The 17,462-nt window shown below is 43.2% G+C and overlaps 1 protein-coding gene across 12 annotated transcripts in view; it reads left to right on the forward strand.

Moving 5' to 3' along the window:
• Positions 1-17,462, forward strand: part of UNC80 (unc-80 homolog, NALCN channel complex subunit) — a 127,141-nt gene that overhangs the window by 2,623 nt on the left and 107,056 nt on the right. For all 12 annotated transcript variants that reach the window (XM_063162619.1, XM_063162624.1, XM_063162620.1 and 9 more), the window contains exons 3-8: positions 4,988-5,144; positions 6,018-6,316; positions 8,761-8,884; positions 10,625-10,698; positions 11,210-11,349; positions 14,886-15,147. In XM_063162619.1, coding sequence (XP_063018689.1) covers positions 4,988-5,144; positions 6,018-6,316; positions 8,761-8,884; positions 10,625-10,698; positions 11,210-11,349; positions 14,886-15,147 — 1,056 coding nt within the window. The remainder of the gene's footprint in view (positions 1-4,987; positions 5,145-6,017; positions 6,317-8,760; positions 8,885-10,624; positions 10,699-11,209; positions 11,350-14,885; positions 15,148-17,462) is intronic.

The raw sequence follows: 17,462 nt of genomic DNA on the forward strand, positions 1-17,462 counted from the left end.
AAAATGTTCAATTCTAACATGTGCAGCAGTGATGACTGGTTAATGCCCACTGACAATATCTGGAAAATGGAGCTTGTTGTTTTATGTCCTTTGCCAGGAGTGGAGCACCTCTAACCTGGGGCTGTGGCTCCTTCTGTGGGCTCATTCCTGTTGTTATTGGGTGGAGGGGCAGAGCTCCCTGTGATGTGCCTCTCTGCCTGTAACTCCCTTTGCTTCCTGCTGTGCTGCTGGCATCAGGTCCCTGAGGAAAATTCCAAAGCATCTTTCTTCTGGGAGCGCATACTGGAATTTACTAAGTGTAAAAAAAAAACAAACCACACCCAAAAAACCCCTAAACTGTGAGATAACAGAAATTACATGCTTCAGCCAAGATAAAGGGAGCTCTGAAAACAGGCATTTGATAAAGATCCAATAAATTTCCACCTCTTGGACGAAGAACTTGATTCTTCTCCAGTTCTTACCATAATCATTAAATTATGGTAGAAAACTTTCCAAGGTGGAACTTAGTTTTGAGAATTTTGTAGGTTACAGGTTGAACTGACTTTTGCTGCCTTCTGCTTCATCCAATTCTTCTGCTTACTGGTGTGCCCACACCAACACATTCTGTGTTATCCAGTGTGGCAGCAGAGTGCTGCAGGCATGGGTGAGACAGGGTTCTGGAACTTGACAGGTTCTTGACTTGTCTTCTGAAACCTCCTGCTAACTATCTAACACCCCTGTACTGACTAGTGTGCCTAAAAATCCTGTGCACCTGTTACTTGGTCTATCCTTTGGTAATTCTCTAGCCAGCATTGCTGTAGGCATGCCTGTAGGCTGAGGCTTGAGTTCTCCTGCTCTGGTTTGCATTGGCCATGGAGGAACTCAAATGTTTTCTGGAGGATCCTGCAAATTCCAAGTTTCCTTCTTTTCTGGGTTTTGTGGTGTTTTTTTGTGTTTTTTTATTGGTTTGTTTTGGTTTTGTTTGTTTTTTGTTGTTTTTGAAAATGTAATTACATGTTTTGATATTATGGATAATTAAAGTATAGCTGTGGAACAAAGTTCAGAAAGAGGCCTCCTTTATTTTTTGATCCAGCCAATGGATATGGTTGCAGAAAACTGAATTTCTGTGAGTAAAGTGTTTGGCATCTGTGTTTCACTACTTGTGAATGTTTATATTATTGCTTTGTTTATTAAACAATGGAGCCTTACCATCACTTGTACTATGAACTCCCAGGTTCCTGGATCTTTCCAGGAGCTCTTCCTTGCTCAGTTTGTGGTGGTTGGGAGTGGGGCTGGCCCAGCCTCATCCCCAGTGGGCACAGCTGTGCAGGACAGGTGAATGCTGTTGAAGGGAACGAGCCATGGAGTGCCCAGGGGCACTGACCAACCACCAAAGGGAACAGAGGGCACACAGGTGCAGGGCAGCAACAGCAGGGGATAAAAGGCTGGGCTGAAGGACAAGAAGGGCAGATGCTTGCAGCCTTCTGAAGTGACATGATCTTACTCTGTATGGGGTGAAGCTTTTTGAAATTGTGTGGTGATGTTCTGTATCATGGGTGTCTCAGCTGTGGCATGTGCTGTGACAGGAACAGATAGCCTGAAGCTGCCTAGACAAGAGGTACAGGACAGAGCAGTGTCCCACAGGCTGATCCTGGTCACAAGGTATTTGGCAGCACCTTTGGTTCTTGGTGGACGTGAAGGTAAAAGGAGAACAGCAGCAGTGGGAAGGCAGCCAGACAAGGCTGGCCACCCTTCCCTGTGAAAACAGCTGTCACCACGAGGCTAAAAGGAAAAATGCTTGTGTAAGTGGTCCTGAGGGAGCTGAACACACACACAGCCCTGCTGCAAGGGCCTGTTTCTCCAGCCAAGGCACCAGCTTCCCTCACTATCCCCTTGGCAGATGTTCTTTATCTGCCTTTGGTGTGGGGGGTGTTGCAGGCTTGAGCAAGCCTGCTGTAAGTAGGTAGCTGTTTTCTTAGCTAAGCTGCAGCCCTGAGGCTGTGGCTCTAGACATACCCAGGGCATGACAGTGTCTGTCTTCTGACTCACAGGGAGCTTTTTCAGACAGTCTCATTCAGCCTTCTTGTTTGAGCATGGAGCTCCTCTCAGCTGGACCAGTGGTTGCTTAGTTCATGCAGAGTGGACATTAGGTCTTCTGCCCCTGCAGCAGGTCCTGAATGAGAAGAGTCACAACACACTGAAAAGGAGGCTCAGGAGCAACACAGGACCTTGCATCTTGAGTGTCTGGAGAGAAGTCCAGGCAAATTCCTCAGGAAGGCTTGTCCAAAGAACTGCATGTTCCTGTTGGGCATTCATTCAGTGGTTTCCTTACAGCAGCTTTTGTGTTTGCATTTTTTCTGGCAACGTGTGGTACTTCTGTGTCAGAAGCTTCTGATCAGATAAGCTATTCCAGAAGCTAATCTTTCATTGTAGTACAGAAATATTTTGCTTTCTGCTCAGGCCTGGAAAGAACAGAAGAAATCTGGTGGCTAACCACAAAGGGAAATCTTCACAATGGCTCTGCAGCCCAAAATGTTGTGATAAATACAAGAATAATTTAAAGATAAAATTGCAAACTCCTTGGCTGCCTCTTGAGTTTCTGAAGCATGCTGACAGTGGGGCAGAGCTTGCAGAAGGCAATTGCTGGGGGGCTTTCTACCTAATACCATTGAGGTACCGAGGAATGAGACCTTGAATAGAAAGCCAGGGAGCAACAAGGTGTTTTCTGTCACACTTCAGAATAGGGTTGGTGTTCCCAGTGATTTCTTTTTTCCCCTCCCCTTGCCCTGCAAACCGAACAGCTTTGTACACTCTGGTAAAGTGTGAGCTTATGGTTTGGCTTCTGTGCTGGAGGTGAGATGATTCAATGCAGTAAGGGCAGCACTGGTGCTTGGCAGGCCTTTCAGGGAGCTGGTCCTGCTCACACACATGGGTGGGAACTGCTTACCTCTGCACTGACCTTCCTTTTGGCTTCTGTAGGGCTTGGCTTGGCTGAATGAAGGGTTCAGTGAGCCCCAGAGCTGATGGGAGAATGGAAATAGGAGTGTTTGGCTGGAGCAATGACTAAGGAGTGGTCCCTGTCCTCTTTTGATAACAATAAGTACAACCTCATGTTTTTCACTGGCTGTTTCAATTTTTGTGGTGTTTGTAACAATGCACCTCTTGTTCTTCTTCTGGGGATATTTTGCTGCTTTGCTCCCTCCTTTTGTTATGTAATAATCCCTTTACTGGGATATTTACTCTAAACCTCTGTTGTCTTTATACTAATGCACTCTCTGTCCTCTATGAATGCTGACTGGGACAGAATCAGGCCTTACAATGGGTACTTTGCTCCCTGATCTGTCTGGGCTTCCAAAGCTTTGGTATCCCTTCATTTTGCCCCCATTTCTGAGCTGATAGGATTGAATGGCAGGAGACTTTTCCTTTCACATGCTTGTGGTCCCCAGCAGATCACTGTAAGGGTGAGCTGAAGCATCCCTTCTCTGGCGGACAGGTTATCCATTCCTGGTGCTGAGAAACACATGTGGCTGATAACCTGACCCATGGCACATTATTTTTGACTAATCCTCAGGAAGCCAGTGTTTTTTTCCATGTATTACAGCAAAGCCCTCCAGTTTCAGCCATTTTTGGTCCACAAGGAAAGTGTATTACGTTTTCTGACTGCATCCTGGTGTTTCAAGTAGGTAAGCAGTGTGACCTTCTGCACACTGGTATTTGCTGGCAGCTCTGGTGGTTACTGTCATATTTCAGGGTTCAGTCTGTTGGCTTAGCCCTCTCTAATGGATATAGATGTGTGTTTCTGTGCCTCTGAGAACAGAATCATTTAGTTTACAGCTGGGTGCTGTAGAACTCAAATGGTGTGGCACTGTGCTTGCACCAGGACACCCAGCTCTTGGTAGAGCAGCTCATGTGTCTGCCCACACCAGCAAACAGGGCCACAAAGACTGAGGGAACAAATGTGCCCAGCTGCTGGCACAGGCAGGAGGATGCCTGTTAGCACAGGTTAGCATGCCATGCTTGGGAGTGGTTGCTCATTCAGGAGAACATGTTTTGACATAATTGTTTTGCTCTTCTTCTTTGTAACCAAATTTATTCTTATTACCACCCCCTCAATTTTACAGGAGAAAAAATTGGTATGACTGGTGTTGCAGGGGAAGCTTTGTGAATCTGGAGTGAGGGGCTTTTGAAGCATCTTTTGGGCAACAGTTTGCCCAGAACTTGGTAAAATTGGTTAAACAGCCAAAAGGTAACCATGAGGTTAAGCTGATTTATGGAAAGAATGTGCATTGGTATTATCTTTGCTGTAGGTACTTCAGTGAAGGAATATAACTGCACTTGTGACCTATAATGGGATCTTTGATCACAGCAACAATTTATTGAAACAGTTGGAGCAGCTAACAGTAAGGAGCTTCCTTAGGGATTTCAGTGGTAGATAGCCTTATTTTGTGTTGGTTGAGGTGGAAATAATGAACTTGCTGCAGCCATCAGCTCTGTAAGTGTTCACAAAACCATTACGTCATAGCTCGACAAAAAAATTTTGTACACGGATTATTTTTTGTGACAGGGTGTGAAAGCATTTCCTAAGGCCCATATACCTTTAGTGGTTTGCCCTTTATGTTACAGTAAACTGAAAGGGCATGTGTGTGAAAGAATATGCAGCACTAAGGTCCACAAATACAGGCTCTCCTAGGTCCTGTGACTTCTAACAGGATTAATGGCTTTACCCAGCAGAGCTGCAAGTCTGGCTTCATGTCAGCACTGACTAATATACAGATGATACTTCAATTCTCTTATATTGCAGAAAATATATTTTGTGGTCCATTCATTTCTTAGTCAAGTATGTCCATATGTCTGGTGAGCTTTAGTTGCAGTCTGTATTTTTCAGGGCAAATTTTATAAAATTTTCTTCAGTTGTACAATTAGAGATTTTTAAAAGAGGATGTTCGTGTACTAGAAGGAATGTGAAGAAAGAGACATAATGTATTTTTTTTTCCCTTGGTTCTTTTAGTCTTTTGAAAGAGTTTTAGTGGAAAACAAGCTGCATGGCCTTTCTCCAGCTCTCTCTGAAGCCATCCAGAGCATTTCTCGCTGGGAGCTTGTCCAAGCTGCTCTCCCTCATGTGCTGCACTGCACTGCAACGCTGCTCTCCAACAGGAATAAGCTAGGTCAGTGCTCATGTGAGCTTGTTTTCATTATTGAAGCTATCAGCTAAAATGTGACAGATTGCTGCACAGGGTGCCAGCACATTGCAAAACCCTGGAATCCTAATTAGTTTCCTCTGGGGATTGCCTTTCTTGATGATTGTCTTTCTCTTTTATGGGAGGATAACCTGTGAAATATTCCCCAGTAAAGTTAGTGGTCTGATGAGCTAGAGAGTCAGAGTAGTTCAATAATATTTTGCTAGTTATTTCCCAGCAATAATAGAACTTATTTTGGCACCCAGCAGGCATGGGTTCCTTGGAGGAATATGTATTTCTTTCAAGGCATGCTGCAGTGGTCAGTTGCAGCAGGTACTTTCAATATCTTCAGTTTTTGGGGGTTTTTCTTCCTATTTTTATTTAGACCAATGCATGTGACTCTCAGCAGATAATCAATAGAGGGGCAGATCCAAATCCAACTTACTTTATTTACTTTTGTACTGATTTCAGCAGGAATTTGCTTCCTGAAGCGTGCCAGTAGAGAACATGAACAAGAAACAGCTTGAGCACCTTGCAGTGCTCACTGGCATTTTGTCTTATTGAATAAAGTCAGACAAGGCTGTTGAGTTATTTTCTTTTGGGACCACTCTGTGTCCATGCTGCTGTTCATGCCCTGCAGCTGACCTTGCAGAGACTGAACTCCAAATGCTGGGAAATAAATGGAGGCTTCTGATTTAGGAGGTCTCAAATACAATGAGACAGAATGCTGGTGCTTTTCATGGTAGAATTTTAGTTTTCAAATGCTTATCTGAGAGTTGGATGTCCAGCCTCCAATGCAACTCTGAGCAGTATCATTAATGGAAACCCTGTGAGATAATGTGATGGATTTTTTCCATACAGGACATCAGGATAAGCTTGGAGTAGCTGAAACCAAGCTGCTTCACACTCTTCACTGGATGCTGCTGGAGGCTCCTCAGGACTGCAGCAATGACAGATTTGGAGGAGACAGAGGCTCCAGCTGGGGAGGGAGCAGCAGTGCCTTTATCCACCAGGCTGAAAACCAAGGATCACCAGGGCATCCCCGGCCCAGTGCCGCGACCGATGAGGAGGAGAATAACAGGAGGAAGTTCTTCCAGAATTCCATGGCCACCGTGGAGTTGTTTGTGTTCCTCTTTGCTCCCCTCGTCCACAGGATTAGAGTAAGTGGCACACTGATGGGGTTCTTGTGTGGAGACAGCTCTGGGCAGCAAAGGAATGATTCTGCCTTTGTGGTTATTTAATTCAGCTCACAGTACACACTGGGGTACTGCTGGAAATATTTTACCAAGCTGCCATTGGGAAGAAATTCTTCCAGTGCCATGAACAATGACCACAGCATCAGGCAGGCACAAAGACAAAAATATACAAAGCAAGCCATTCTTAGCCTTTGGGAATGGCAAAGATCTGTGGCCCCTGTGAAGTCTCTGGGATCCTGAAAAGTGCAGAAAGGATTATGAGCTTTAACTTGCTCCAGTGATTCTCAGCCATGCCCCAGAAAAGCCTTGCTGGGATTTCCGAGATTTCACAGTGGGGCTGCCACTGGGGTTTGTTGTTGTCATTACTAATCATCATGATGCTAATTAGCAGGACAGTGTTACAAGCATGGCAGTGGCAAAGGCAATGGAGCATTCCTTTGTTCTGAAGTGTGAAGCAGGCTGCAGGCCTCCTGTCTGCTGGGGTTCCTCTGTTAGTTTTAATTTATCACCTTTGCAGAGTGATGTGATGAAAAGATTTTCTTCATGCTCTGGGAGGCTGCCATTTAGCCTTTGTTTCCAGGTAGGCCTTGAAAAAGAATAGGTCCTTGAAACAAAGGACTGTAAAGTCATGAAGTGATGGAGCTATCTGTTCTAATCCTGCCTTCTATGCTGCAACAGTAGGAAGGAACAGGAGATGAAGGATAATCTTTTGATTCAGGCAGGTAAAAGTGAGACTGGAGAACTAGATTCTTTCTCTACTTCTGCTACTGAGTTCCTATGCAGTAGTTTTTTATTTATTTAGCTCAGATTGTTCATACTTGTTTTGTAGCTGTCTGTAGGCTACTGGCACAGGACAGGAAGAAATACTGAATTCTTCTTGCACTACACACAAAAATGCAGGCTGCTGTTTGAATAAATGGAATGAAACTGGGGCTAGACCTTGGCTGTTAGAGATTGGACTTCCAATCTTTAACATAAATCTTTCTGGCATGTTGTTTTCAAGATGGGGTTAATAACAGCACCTCAATTTTACCTTGAAAATCTCTGAGATCTCTGGAACACTGGGGTGATGAACGCTGAAAAGCCAATTAAAGCATGCACATTTCTGTCATCAAAATGAAGTGCAGGAAAGGAGTTAAATGAGGCATGTAAGTGGTTCACTAAGTGAGCAGTGTCCTCTTGATGTCTTTTAAGACTCAGGGGAAGAGCACTCACTACCTGATAGCCAGAGGAATGCATGGCCTCAAGGAAATAACACATGTGTGCATAGACAGACCTAAACTGTTCAATTTCTAACTTATGGGAGGGTTTTTGCCTTCAGCAAAATGTCTTTAAATCAGGCTTTGGGGGCTGCATGTAGTTCTTTAAGTGCATGGCTGTAGGTAGAAGTGTTGGCACATCACCACAAGCTGGCAGTGCCAAGTGAAAATGCAGTGTCACTGCTGGCAGCTCTGAAAGCTTTGCAAGCTGCTATTAGTAGAAACAGTAATTAAAACCAAGCTTGTGAGTTGATTATGATGAGAGAGCACTGACAGAGAGTGGGGGAATAGAAGGGCTGGGGAGCTACAAGCAGTGGGTTCCTGCCATTCCTGTAGCTCTGTCTGCATCATCCATTCCAAATGCCAAGGCTTCTGGGGCTGTCTCAATAGGAGAGTGCTGTGCACCTGAAATTACACCACCAAAACTGCTGTAACCATGTTTGTTTGCCACATTGGGGGTAGCTGGGGCAGTACTGACATCTGTGTCTCCCAATGTAGATCTGACATGAGGTCAAGCTAAGTGCATAGCTGCCCCTTGATCCTGCTAATATTGACTTGTGTACTAATTTATATGATTTCAGCTGCTTGCCTATGTAAAACAAGGTTAGCACAGGTGGAAGTAGTACCAGTGTCTCTATGTATTGACAAGTTCAAGTACTAACAGTGCTAATGATAACAATAATGTGTTACCAGTAATGTGTACCACTACTTCATAGTAATCAGTTACATGTTTCCTCAATTTCTAAGTAATGCTTAAATATTTAGTATTCTTTTGGGGAAGAAGCTCAAGTCTTAGAGTGTAAATCCTAAAGTTGAGCTTGAATACTAAAAAAGTGATTATGTATAATTAAAAGGGATATTTTGTAACAAGAATGGCCTTTTCTCTTACAGCTTAATGTCCAGGGAAAAACAGGGTTCATTGACTAGGATAGAAATTTCCCTTGAAAAAAAACCTTTGTGTATTTTTGGACTGTAACTTCCCTGTGATTTTTCACTAGCTGTAGTTGACATGTATAGAGCCTGCTGAATGCTATCAGTAGCCCTTGAGTTAGCCTGTACTGACTGGACAGCTGCACATGGCATCCCTTATTTATTGTAAGACATGACAGGCTTTGCAGAGTGGAAACAGCATTCTGTTTTTCTCCTTAGGAGTCCGACCTGACGTTCCGGCTGGCCAGTGGCCTTGTCATTTGGCAGCCAATGTGGGAGCACAGGCAGCCTGAAGTTTCTGCCTTCAATGCTCTTGTGAAACCCATCAGGAACATCGTTACAGGTCTGTGACTTTGCTGTGCTGGTGGAGCTCCTGAGACCTGGCAAAGCTTTGCCTTTGTTTGCCTGGTGCTGCCCTTGCATTCTGTACGTGGAGGAATGTGTTGATCCTGCAGGAGCTAGTCAAACCTCAGAGTAGTTTAAGGTTGTTCCCCCTCAGGGTCAACTGACATTTGCATAATAATTAATTAGGAGATGGGAGAACCATCAAAAATAGGAAATTTGTAACTTGACAGTATCTCATAGCAGCCTGACGTGAGTGAGGAAATCTTTCCCAAAGCGGCACTGGACAAAAATGAACAGTGAAGAGCACCCAGGTGGTTCTGCTGTCAAAAATTTGATTTCCAGCATGTTATGAAATTAGAAAACATAGTTTCAAGAGAGTCCAAAGAAGGCCTAGGTTGTGAATTCACTTTTGGATACTGGAAGGGGTTGCTTTTCCTTTGTGCTTCAGCCATAGTGAAATTGGAATTGGGTGCTTAGGCTTCCAAGGCTTTGGCTTCCAAGTCTTTTTGTCTGGCTTAGTCCTAAAAAACCTCCCATTTTTACTTTTGTATGTTTTAAGCAATAGCTCTTTATAATTGCTGTGAGGTGGTGAAATTGCAAGTTAGCTGGGTATTCTGCTGTACCATTGCTTCCAGTTCTCAAAAGCATGGAACTGTAATTCTCACAATAGTGAAAATGTAATTCACCAAATTAGATTTTTCTGATAACAGATCATTTTGGATGTCATATTTTGTTCTGAAGACTTTGTAGACCTACTGGGAAAGTCCAGAATTAAAAAGCTTCAGGTTTTCCATATGATTTAAAACAGTCTTTTACACCTTGCTCTTTGTCCCTCCACTTCAACTTGTAGAATTAAAATATAGTATTTCAGCCCTGGAACTAACAGAGGAAATCAGTCCTAAGTTTTCTTTGGCTATTGGATTTTTTTTTCTATAGGTCTATGTGTGGTCAGAAAATCCCTAAAAATAGTTTCAGAAGTAAAGTCTGGAAAGAAAATTCTCTATGATATTTTGAAAGTTCTTTCAGCAGGACAGAAATACTAATTGGAATGAGGTCTTTTATGTGGAGGAAGATGCTGCTATCCTAGCATTTTCTCAAAGTGGGAAAAAATAAAGTAAAATTTATTTCAATTTTCTTTCAAACAACAAATAAAAAAACTAATAAAGAAGCTTTGCAGTATTTGTTTTGCAGTGTCTCATTAACAGTCACACCTGCACTGTTTTCAACAGGATTTCAAGACTTGTCATACCAGTCTGTTTGATACCCTTGGTCTGCTACAGCGTTATAGATCAAACTTTGTGTGACATTCATTTATTTCCTGTGCTGAAGGCATTTGGCAAATTGGAAATCACAATACACTCTGAGTGATGTAACCTAGAAAAGGACCTGAATATATATACAAATAGGATGAAGAGCTCCAAAATAAAAGGCACTACTCTGCACAGGAAACACACTTGATGGTGAATGGATTTAGAACAAAATTTATGTTCAAATTTAGTTTTAAAGAAATAGAGATTTTTCAGTAGACAGTGTTGTTGACAACACAATAGAAAGAACTGAAAAAACTAACCCAGTCCTACTTTCTTTTTATGGCTGTGATTAGTGTCTAGGAAGTTGGCAGCAGATAGATGGCTGGTTTTGTTTTCTGGTTTATGCTTTTATTATAATACTTTATAATAGGTACATTATAGTGCAGGAGGCATTTCCTGAAATGTCCTGCTTTGGCTTCTTTCCTCAGCCAAGAGAAGTTCTCCCACCAATAATCAGAATGTGACTTGTGAATCCCCTAATCTGGACAGTGGACATACTGAGGTAAATCCTGTGCTGCAGTTTGGCAAGTTTGAATAAGGTGCTGAAGGAGGGGGAAATAAATATTGCAAGAGAACTTTCAGTTAGCAACCTAAAGTATTTCATCTCCTGAAGTTACAGTTATTCACAGCTAAGGCTCCCAGCATTGTTTGCAGTGGAACCAAAGGGTGTGGGGTGTATCTGTCTGGATCTCCTTGGCCTTATCCTGTCTGATAGGATGGAAGCATGATCTTGTGTGTGGCAGGAGGGTTGGAGCCTGATTTTAAGGTCCCTTCCATCCCAAATCATTCTCCTGGCCAAGAGAGCTGTACAATGTATGTTGTACCCTTTACTTCTACAATGCCTTGTATTGAGAAGCCCCAGGCTTGATCAGTTTTTCCATGGTTTTATGGTGTAAGTAACTGTTGTGTCTAAGCCCAAATTGCATTTATAAAACTAACCTGAGAGACATAAACACATTTATATACCTGTAATATATTCATGTACTTATTTTCTTTTTTGCAACTATCTGAAGGGACTGCAGGTGGTGTGTGAGGCACCGCAGCCAGATCCTGTACCTCCAAAGGCTTCTGGTTCAGCTTGTCATCCTGGAAATTCCTTGGAGGGAAGTGTGTCCTCCCAAACATCCCAGGAGAGAAGTTCTGCACATCCCAGGTACAGAGACCTTCAGGAGAAACTTGGGCTCATGTAATTCAGGGGTGGAGGTCAAACAAGTCCATCTTGCATGCACTTTTGTCTGGACATGCTGAGGGTGCAGGATGTTGGTATCAAATTCTTAATTCAACAAATCTCAGCTCTGGGTGATGAAATAGAAGGCAGCACTTGTTACTCAGTGCTGCTGTCCTCAGAAATCTCTAGCTGGGCTGTTGGGACAGTTTCTTTGGTCTATTCTAGAATGTTGGAATTAAAGACTCAAAAAATAACCCTCAGGTTCACCCCTTCCAGGCTAGTTTCACCTTCAGCCAACTGGTATATTATCTGGCTTCCTTCTGACCAGATTTTCTTTCCCCCCAATAAAGAATTTCTGCAAGTTTCTCTCCATTGCCTTCATTATGTCTCCTTTGCATCCTGCTGCCTGGCTGGCATACTGACCCAAAGGAACAGACTAACCAAGAAGCACAGCTATGAAAATGTGCTTCCAGCTTGTCCTGCAGTGCTCAGACTCTGGTTTCCAGCTTGGCACTAATAAATTCATCTAGATTTGGGCACAGAAAGGTAGAAGCAGATTTTCAGTACTGCCGGACATTCAGTAGGGCCATAAAGTAAATCAAGATGAGTATTTTCAGAGATTTTGCAGAGGCAGGGCTGTAATTTTAAGTATTTATGGATTTAGGGGTGTCACTTGAACACCTGAAAGCTCTGCTCCTGTTGCTTATCTCTTTTGAGAAATGTCATGTCCAAAACACTGCAGTTTTAGGAAATGGCTTCATTACAGTGACAGAAATAGAGGATGGAGTGATTTTTCTGAATATCAGCTAGGAACAGCTCTGATCTCTCTCAAATGGGAGCTCAGGGCATTTTTTCACTGATGCAAAGGAAAAAGCTATTCCTTAAGGCTCTCATCCCCTCAGGAATGAGGTAAAACAAAATCCCTTGGGATTTTTAATCAAGCCTGTTGTCAGTTCTGGATTTGTATTTAATTTCTATTAATGTGAGCCAGTAAAACCGAAGGTGGGGACAGAGCTGCCTTTCTGTGTGTGAACACTACTGCTCAGAGAGTGCACAGCTGTAAAAAATAAGCAACCTTTTAAGGAGACAGAATCAGGTGATCAATTTATCAAGCAGGGCCTGGTTGTTGCCATGGGGATGAAGCTCCAGACAGGCTTTGAAGAGAGCATCATTATGCCTCCTCATTTGCAGAACTCATTGATGAGTTAAAACTGTACAGGGAGCTTTGGTTGCCAAGCAACAGATAACTGTGGAACAAATGTTGTTTACTCTGCTTACCAACAGCCAAAGTATTCCTTTGTCCTTGGCCTGGGGTTGAAGGAAGGCTGCTTTTCCACTTTCCCTGCAGTCACAGACACCCATCAGCTGATTATACAAGCACTAGGTTTTCCTCTAAATGAACTACAGTTTGATTTCTGGTTCTTCAGAAACAGTCTAAACAAATGGCTTGTTCTGGCCTTAGCTGAGTGTTGCTCCTTCACTCAGTGCAATTCTCCATATAGAGATGATTTAATCCTGAAGCAAATAAACCACAGCCCTTTATCCAGCTGCTACCTTGAACAGGCTGCCTGGGGAATAAACTTTGCAGGAAGGACTTTAATTACCAATATTTCCTAAGGAAAACATGCCTTGCTCCAGCCTGTGAATAGGGGAGCATGAAAAGCTGTTTATTTAGCCCCATACACTGCTCAGGGTCCTGCAGAGCCCTTTGGCAATTGCTACTGGGATGGCAGGCTTTATTTCCTTTGCTGGGGTACTTTGAGTGTACTTCTGGCTTTTTGTAGACTATTTGCACTATATACACATAAGTGTATGTGCCATGCACTTATTAGGAGTGTATAATCACTCCTAAATTTGGACAAAACCACCCTTCACATCAATTTTGTAGGGAAAATGTTACAGCATATTCCCATTTCATGTTGTTTTCTTTCCTAAATCAGTTTTTCAGGTTTTTGTGACAGCTCGTTTCAAAGTTGTCAAACTTGCAGCCTTCTTACCTGGAATACAGCACTAGGGGAGAAACTCTGAGTGTATTTTGTGTGGTGTGGCATATGCTGACACAGGCTGGGCTGCAGTTTCCAAGTGCCTCCAGCATTGGCTTGTGGGGCTGGCAGCAAACCCTCTTCTGCAAGTTTGAGCTCTGCATCCATGTGCTGATCCAAGCCCAGCCCTGACACCTGCTCCCTGTTTCCAGGCATGTAAGATGGAGCAGGGCTCATGTGATTCCAGTTGGTGTCAGTGCTCCATGCACGCTTCTCTCTCCTTTGCCAGCTCCATGCCTGCCTTGGGGGCACAGGGCAGAGATCCAGCAAAGCACTTCAGCACTCAGAGGTGCCAAGGGTCAGAGGTGCCAGTTGCTGCTGTTCCTTTGGGCTTTCCTGGACCACAGCCTTGGATTCATCTGCTTAGAATGTGGTGGAGATGGGGATGACTTGTCCACACTGTTTGCAGAGTTGATAATAAAAATGGCTTTTAACAAAAAACAAAACACCAGCCTGATGTTCTTGTGATAATTCTCAAATGCCTGAGAATATAGTGCATAAAAACACTCTTAATTTTGATAGAATCCCAAAGTCCCAGAAATAAGCACGTCACAGAGGTGACCTTCTAATATAGAGTGGAAACTTCCAAAATGTGTGGTCAACAGACCAAAAAAAGAAAAAAAATCCAGAGTTTCTGCACCACCCCCAGCGTTTCACACCTTCTCTTACCATGTGGTTCTCCTTCCTATGACTCCCTTTCACTTGCTTCTTTCTGACAGATTGTCTCCTGGCAGCTAGAGACTGTCCAAAGGGTAGATCAGGCCAGTTGTACTCTGCTGGGAGAAAAGTAGTATAAAACATTAGGAATAAAAAGTTGGAGGCATTTTATTGCAAAAACATTTTCTATGAAGGACATATAGATGCCTTTGAAATCTGAACTTGCTAGATTCTCATTTATGAAGCTCACTACAGCCGCCTTGCTTTTGTGTGCACTAATTTCTGCAATACTTAGGAACTCCCATATTAAAATCCACTGGGAAACTGATAGGGCAATAAATTTATAATGAGCATTTTAAAAGGTGCTTTTCTCCAGAGCACCTTGGCAAAGAATGCTCATAATAGTAGCTTTTATTTATGTAGGAGTCAATTTAATTAGCTTAAAAGGTTAACTAACTTTGCTGCCTTGCCTGCTTTTTCTTAAGTAAGGCCTGATTTGTTCAAATCTAAACCATTCCTAAACATGCATTGCTAGTATCAGAGCTGCAGATGCTCGAGGGTTTTCTGCTTCTTGCTGAACAAATTACTCAGCACAGGTACTGCTTATCTTTAGATCACAGTTTAGAAAGCATCCCTATCCAAGAAAACACCTAAGAGCATGTACTGGAGTCCTCTGGGACGCCGAAAGCCAAATATCCAGTTAGGTGCCTTCAATTATCAGTTAGGCACCTCAATCCCAAAGGACTTTATGCAGAGAGCTGGGTATCTAAGAGGGCCTAAGGAACGTGAGGGCTGACATTTCTGCTCTGCCTTTTGGAACAGGGTGTCCTTGGTGATTCCCCCGTGCCAGAAGTCTCGCTACGCCACCTACTTCGACGTGGCCGTGCTGCGCTGCCTGCTGCAGCCGCACTGGTCCGAGGAGGGCACGCAGTGGTCGCTCATGTACTACCTGCAGAGGCTGAGGCACATGCTGCAGGAGAAGCCTGAGAAGCCCCCTGAGCCTGAGGTTACCCCTCTGCCACGGCCTCGCAGCAGCTCCATGGTGGCTGCTGCACCCTCCCTGGTGAACACCCACAAAACCCAGGTGAGCGGCTGTGGGCGGTGAGAAGATAATTGCTGGCGTGGTGATGCTGTGGAGTGGCTGCTGGTCGGGTAGTGGTGGGCACAGCTTTGGTATGGGCTCACTTCCAGGTCAGTCTTACAGGCAGGTACCTGCATTGGTTCAGAAAAGCAAAATTGATTGCTTCGAAGTGCAGAATCTGATGCAGAGAGTTGCAGCTGGTGACTGCTGTAAGCTGGAGCGTTGATTTGGGATAATTAATCTAGGGGGAACTGGGATGACATTAGTTTTTAATGTGAGAATGTCCTTTTAATGTGAGAATGTGCTAATGCAGCTGTCAGAAGAAAGGGTTACCAACGCCTTTGCATTACAGTGTAATGGTCAGGACACACTGAGCTTCCCTGGTGTACTCCCTCAAATGAGAGGAAAGGAACTGCATTTGGTACAGGACTGCACACTTCAGAGAAACTCTTGTGCTAAAATATTGAATTAGGCTTGACAAGCAGTGGCAGTAAGCAAAAGCTCTCCATGTTACTTCTTCCACTATTATTACATAGCTTTTATATTTGCCAAAATAGTGTTAGTTGAGAAACTGTTCTAATAGGTGTCAAGTCTTGCTCCCTGTTTGCTGGGCAATGAGCCCTGTCTTCCTGACCTTGCTCCACTAAAGATCTTTGTGTTTGAGCTTAAATATTTTTTTCATTTTGTATTGTTCCCCTGTTCCAGAGATAAAAAAAGAAATGTTGTTGCATTTTCAGTTAATCTCCTTGTGGATTTGTGCTACTTTTAGGTTGTGCCCTCTTTTCCTGTCATGTGCAGCAAATGCCAATTTACTTAGTTGATGCAGCTGCCTTACAAAATTTAGCAGAGATTCTACTTTTGCCATCCGATTTTATGGCACACTTGAATAAAAGACCTATTTGTTTTGCTATCAAATGTCTTTTTTTGAGTTGGAAATCTCAGAATTCTTGGTGTTTTTCCTAAAATTGATGCTTTTGGGGCTCTGATAGGTATTGACTGGAAGGAAGGTGAAATATCTTTTCTCCAGTAGACTGCAGATGCTCAAAATCTAGAAGACAAGCAAAAACATTGTAAATATTACTACTGTTAGTTTTAGATCTCAGGACTTTATAGACATTCTTAGCATTATTGTGAGAGCTGCTGGTTACTTGGGGTTCTAAGGGCTCAGCAGCAGCAATATTGTTTAAATTGTGTTGTACTTCAGTGTAATTTCTATAATATGTTTCACCCCTAGAAAAGCTTAACATAGCTCCATTAGGCCAGGTGATAAGAATTACTATTCAATCTGAATCTGCCTATGCTTGGAGACTTTATAGGGTTGTTGTGTGTGTACAAAAAACCCTCCTTAATATCATCTCCTGGAGGGAAAATTGAAATACATTGCTCTTGATGTGTTTCACATGCATGTTTTGCTTTTGCCCTCCGATTTTATGACACACTTGAAAAAAAGATCTGTTCATTTTGCTATCAAATGTCTTTTTTTTGTGTTGGAAATATCAGAATTCTTGGTTTTGTCTTAAAATTGCTACTTGATTTGGTTCATTGCAACCTGGTTGTTTTGCATATTTGCAAGTTTAGCTCCCAGTGCAACAGGGAGTGCAGTCAATAGTTTTCAGAGGCAATGTGAATGACATTGTTTTCCATGGGCACTGGCTGCACTAGTGTTGCCCTGTATGCTGTAAAACACTTCCTTCCTTTTACAGCTGTCTTGCTTTTCTAGGCTGTTTCACTTCAGGAGACTCCACTGCTCTTCTCTAATATTGTTCTGTTAAATCCATTTGGCAATTCCACTGGGTACATTGTGGCTGCTAACAGGAGGGCTCTGTCCAGGGCATGCTTCTCTCCAAGGCTGAGTTTGAGTGCTTTTGGTGACCTCTGTGTCAGTCCAGTGTATTTTTGCCATACTTCTTTAAAACAGAATCCTGTTCCAGGGTTACAGCGTGTTAAGCAGAACAGCTGTGATGGAGGAACTGAAATGGTCTTCCAGGCAGCAAAACTTTCAACTCATGCCCCCCTTCTTTACAGCTTTGAGGTCTGAAACCTGTGCAAACACACAGAAGCAGCTGGATTCTGGTTCATCCCAGCCAACTGCAGAAACTTCACTGCTGTTCTTACATAAGTCTCATCAAAAAAGGCTCTCTGCTAGTTCAGAGCAGTGAATGCCACCTCCCAAAGGTTGGGATTTGTCCTTTCTGTTAACACAAGGGGTTGTGTGCTGAGCCTTCTTAAGCTTGTCTGACACAGGGCTATGCCTAAAGTTTTAGTTTTAGACTGTTTTTTCAATCTACACCTGAAATTCCTAACGTAGTGTCATTATT

This window comes from Melospiza melodia, chromosome 8 (assembly GCF_035770615.1).
Source record: "Melospiza melodia melodia isolate bMelMel2 chromosome 8, bMelMel2.pri, whole genome shotgun sequence".
NCBI lineage: Eukaryota > Metazoa > Chordata > Aves > Passeriformes > Passerellidae > Melospiza > Melospiza melodia.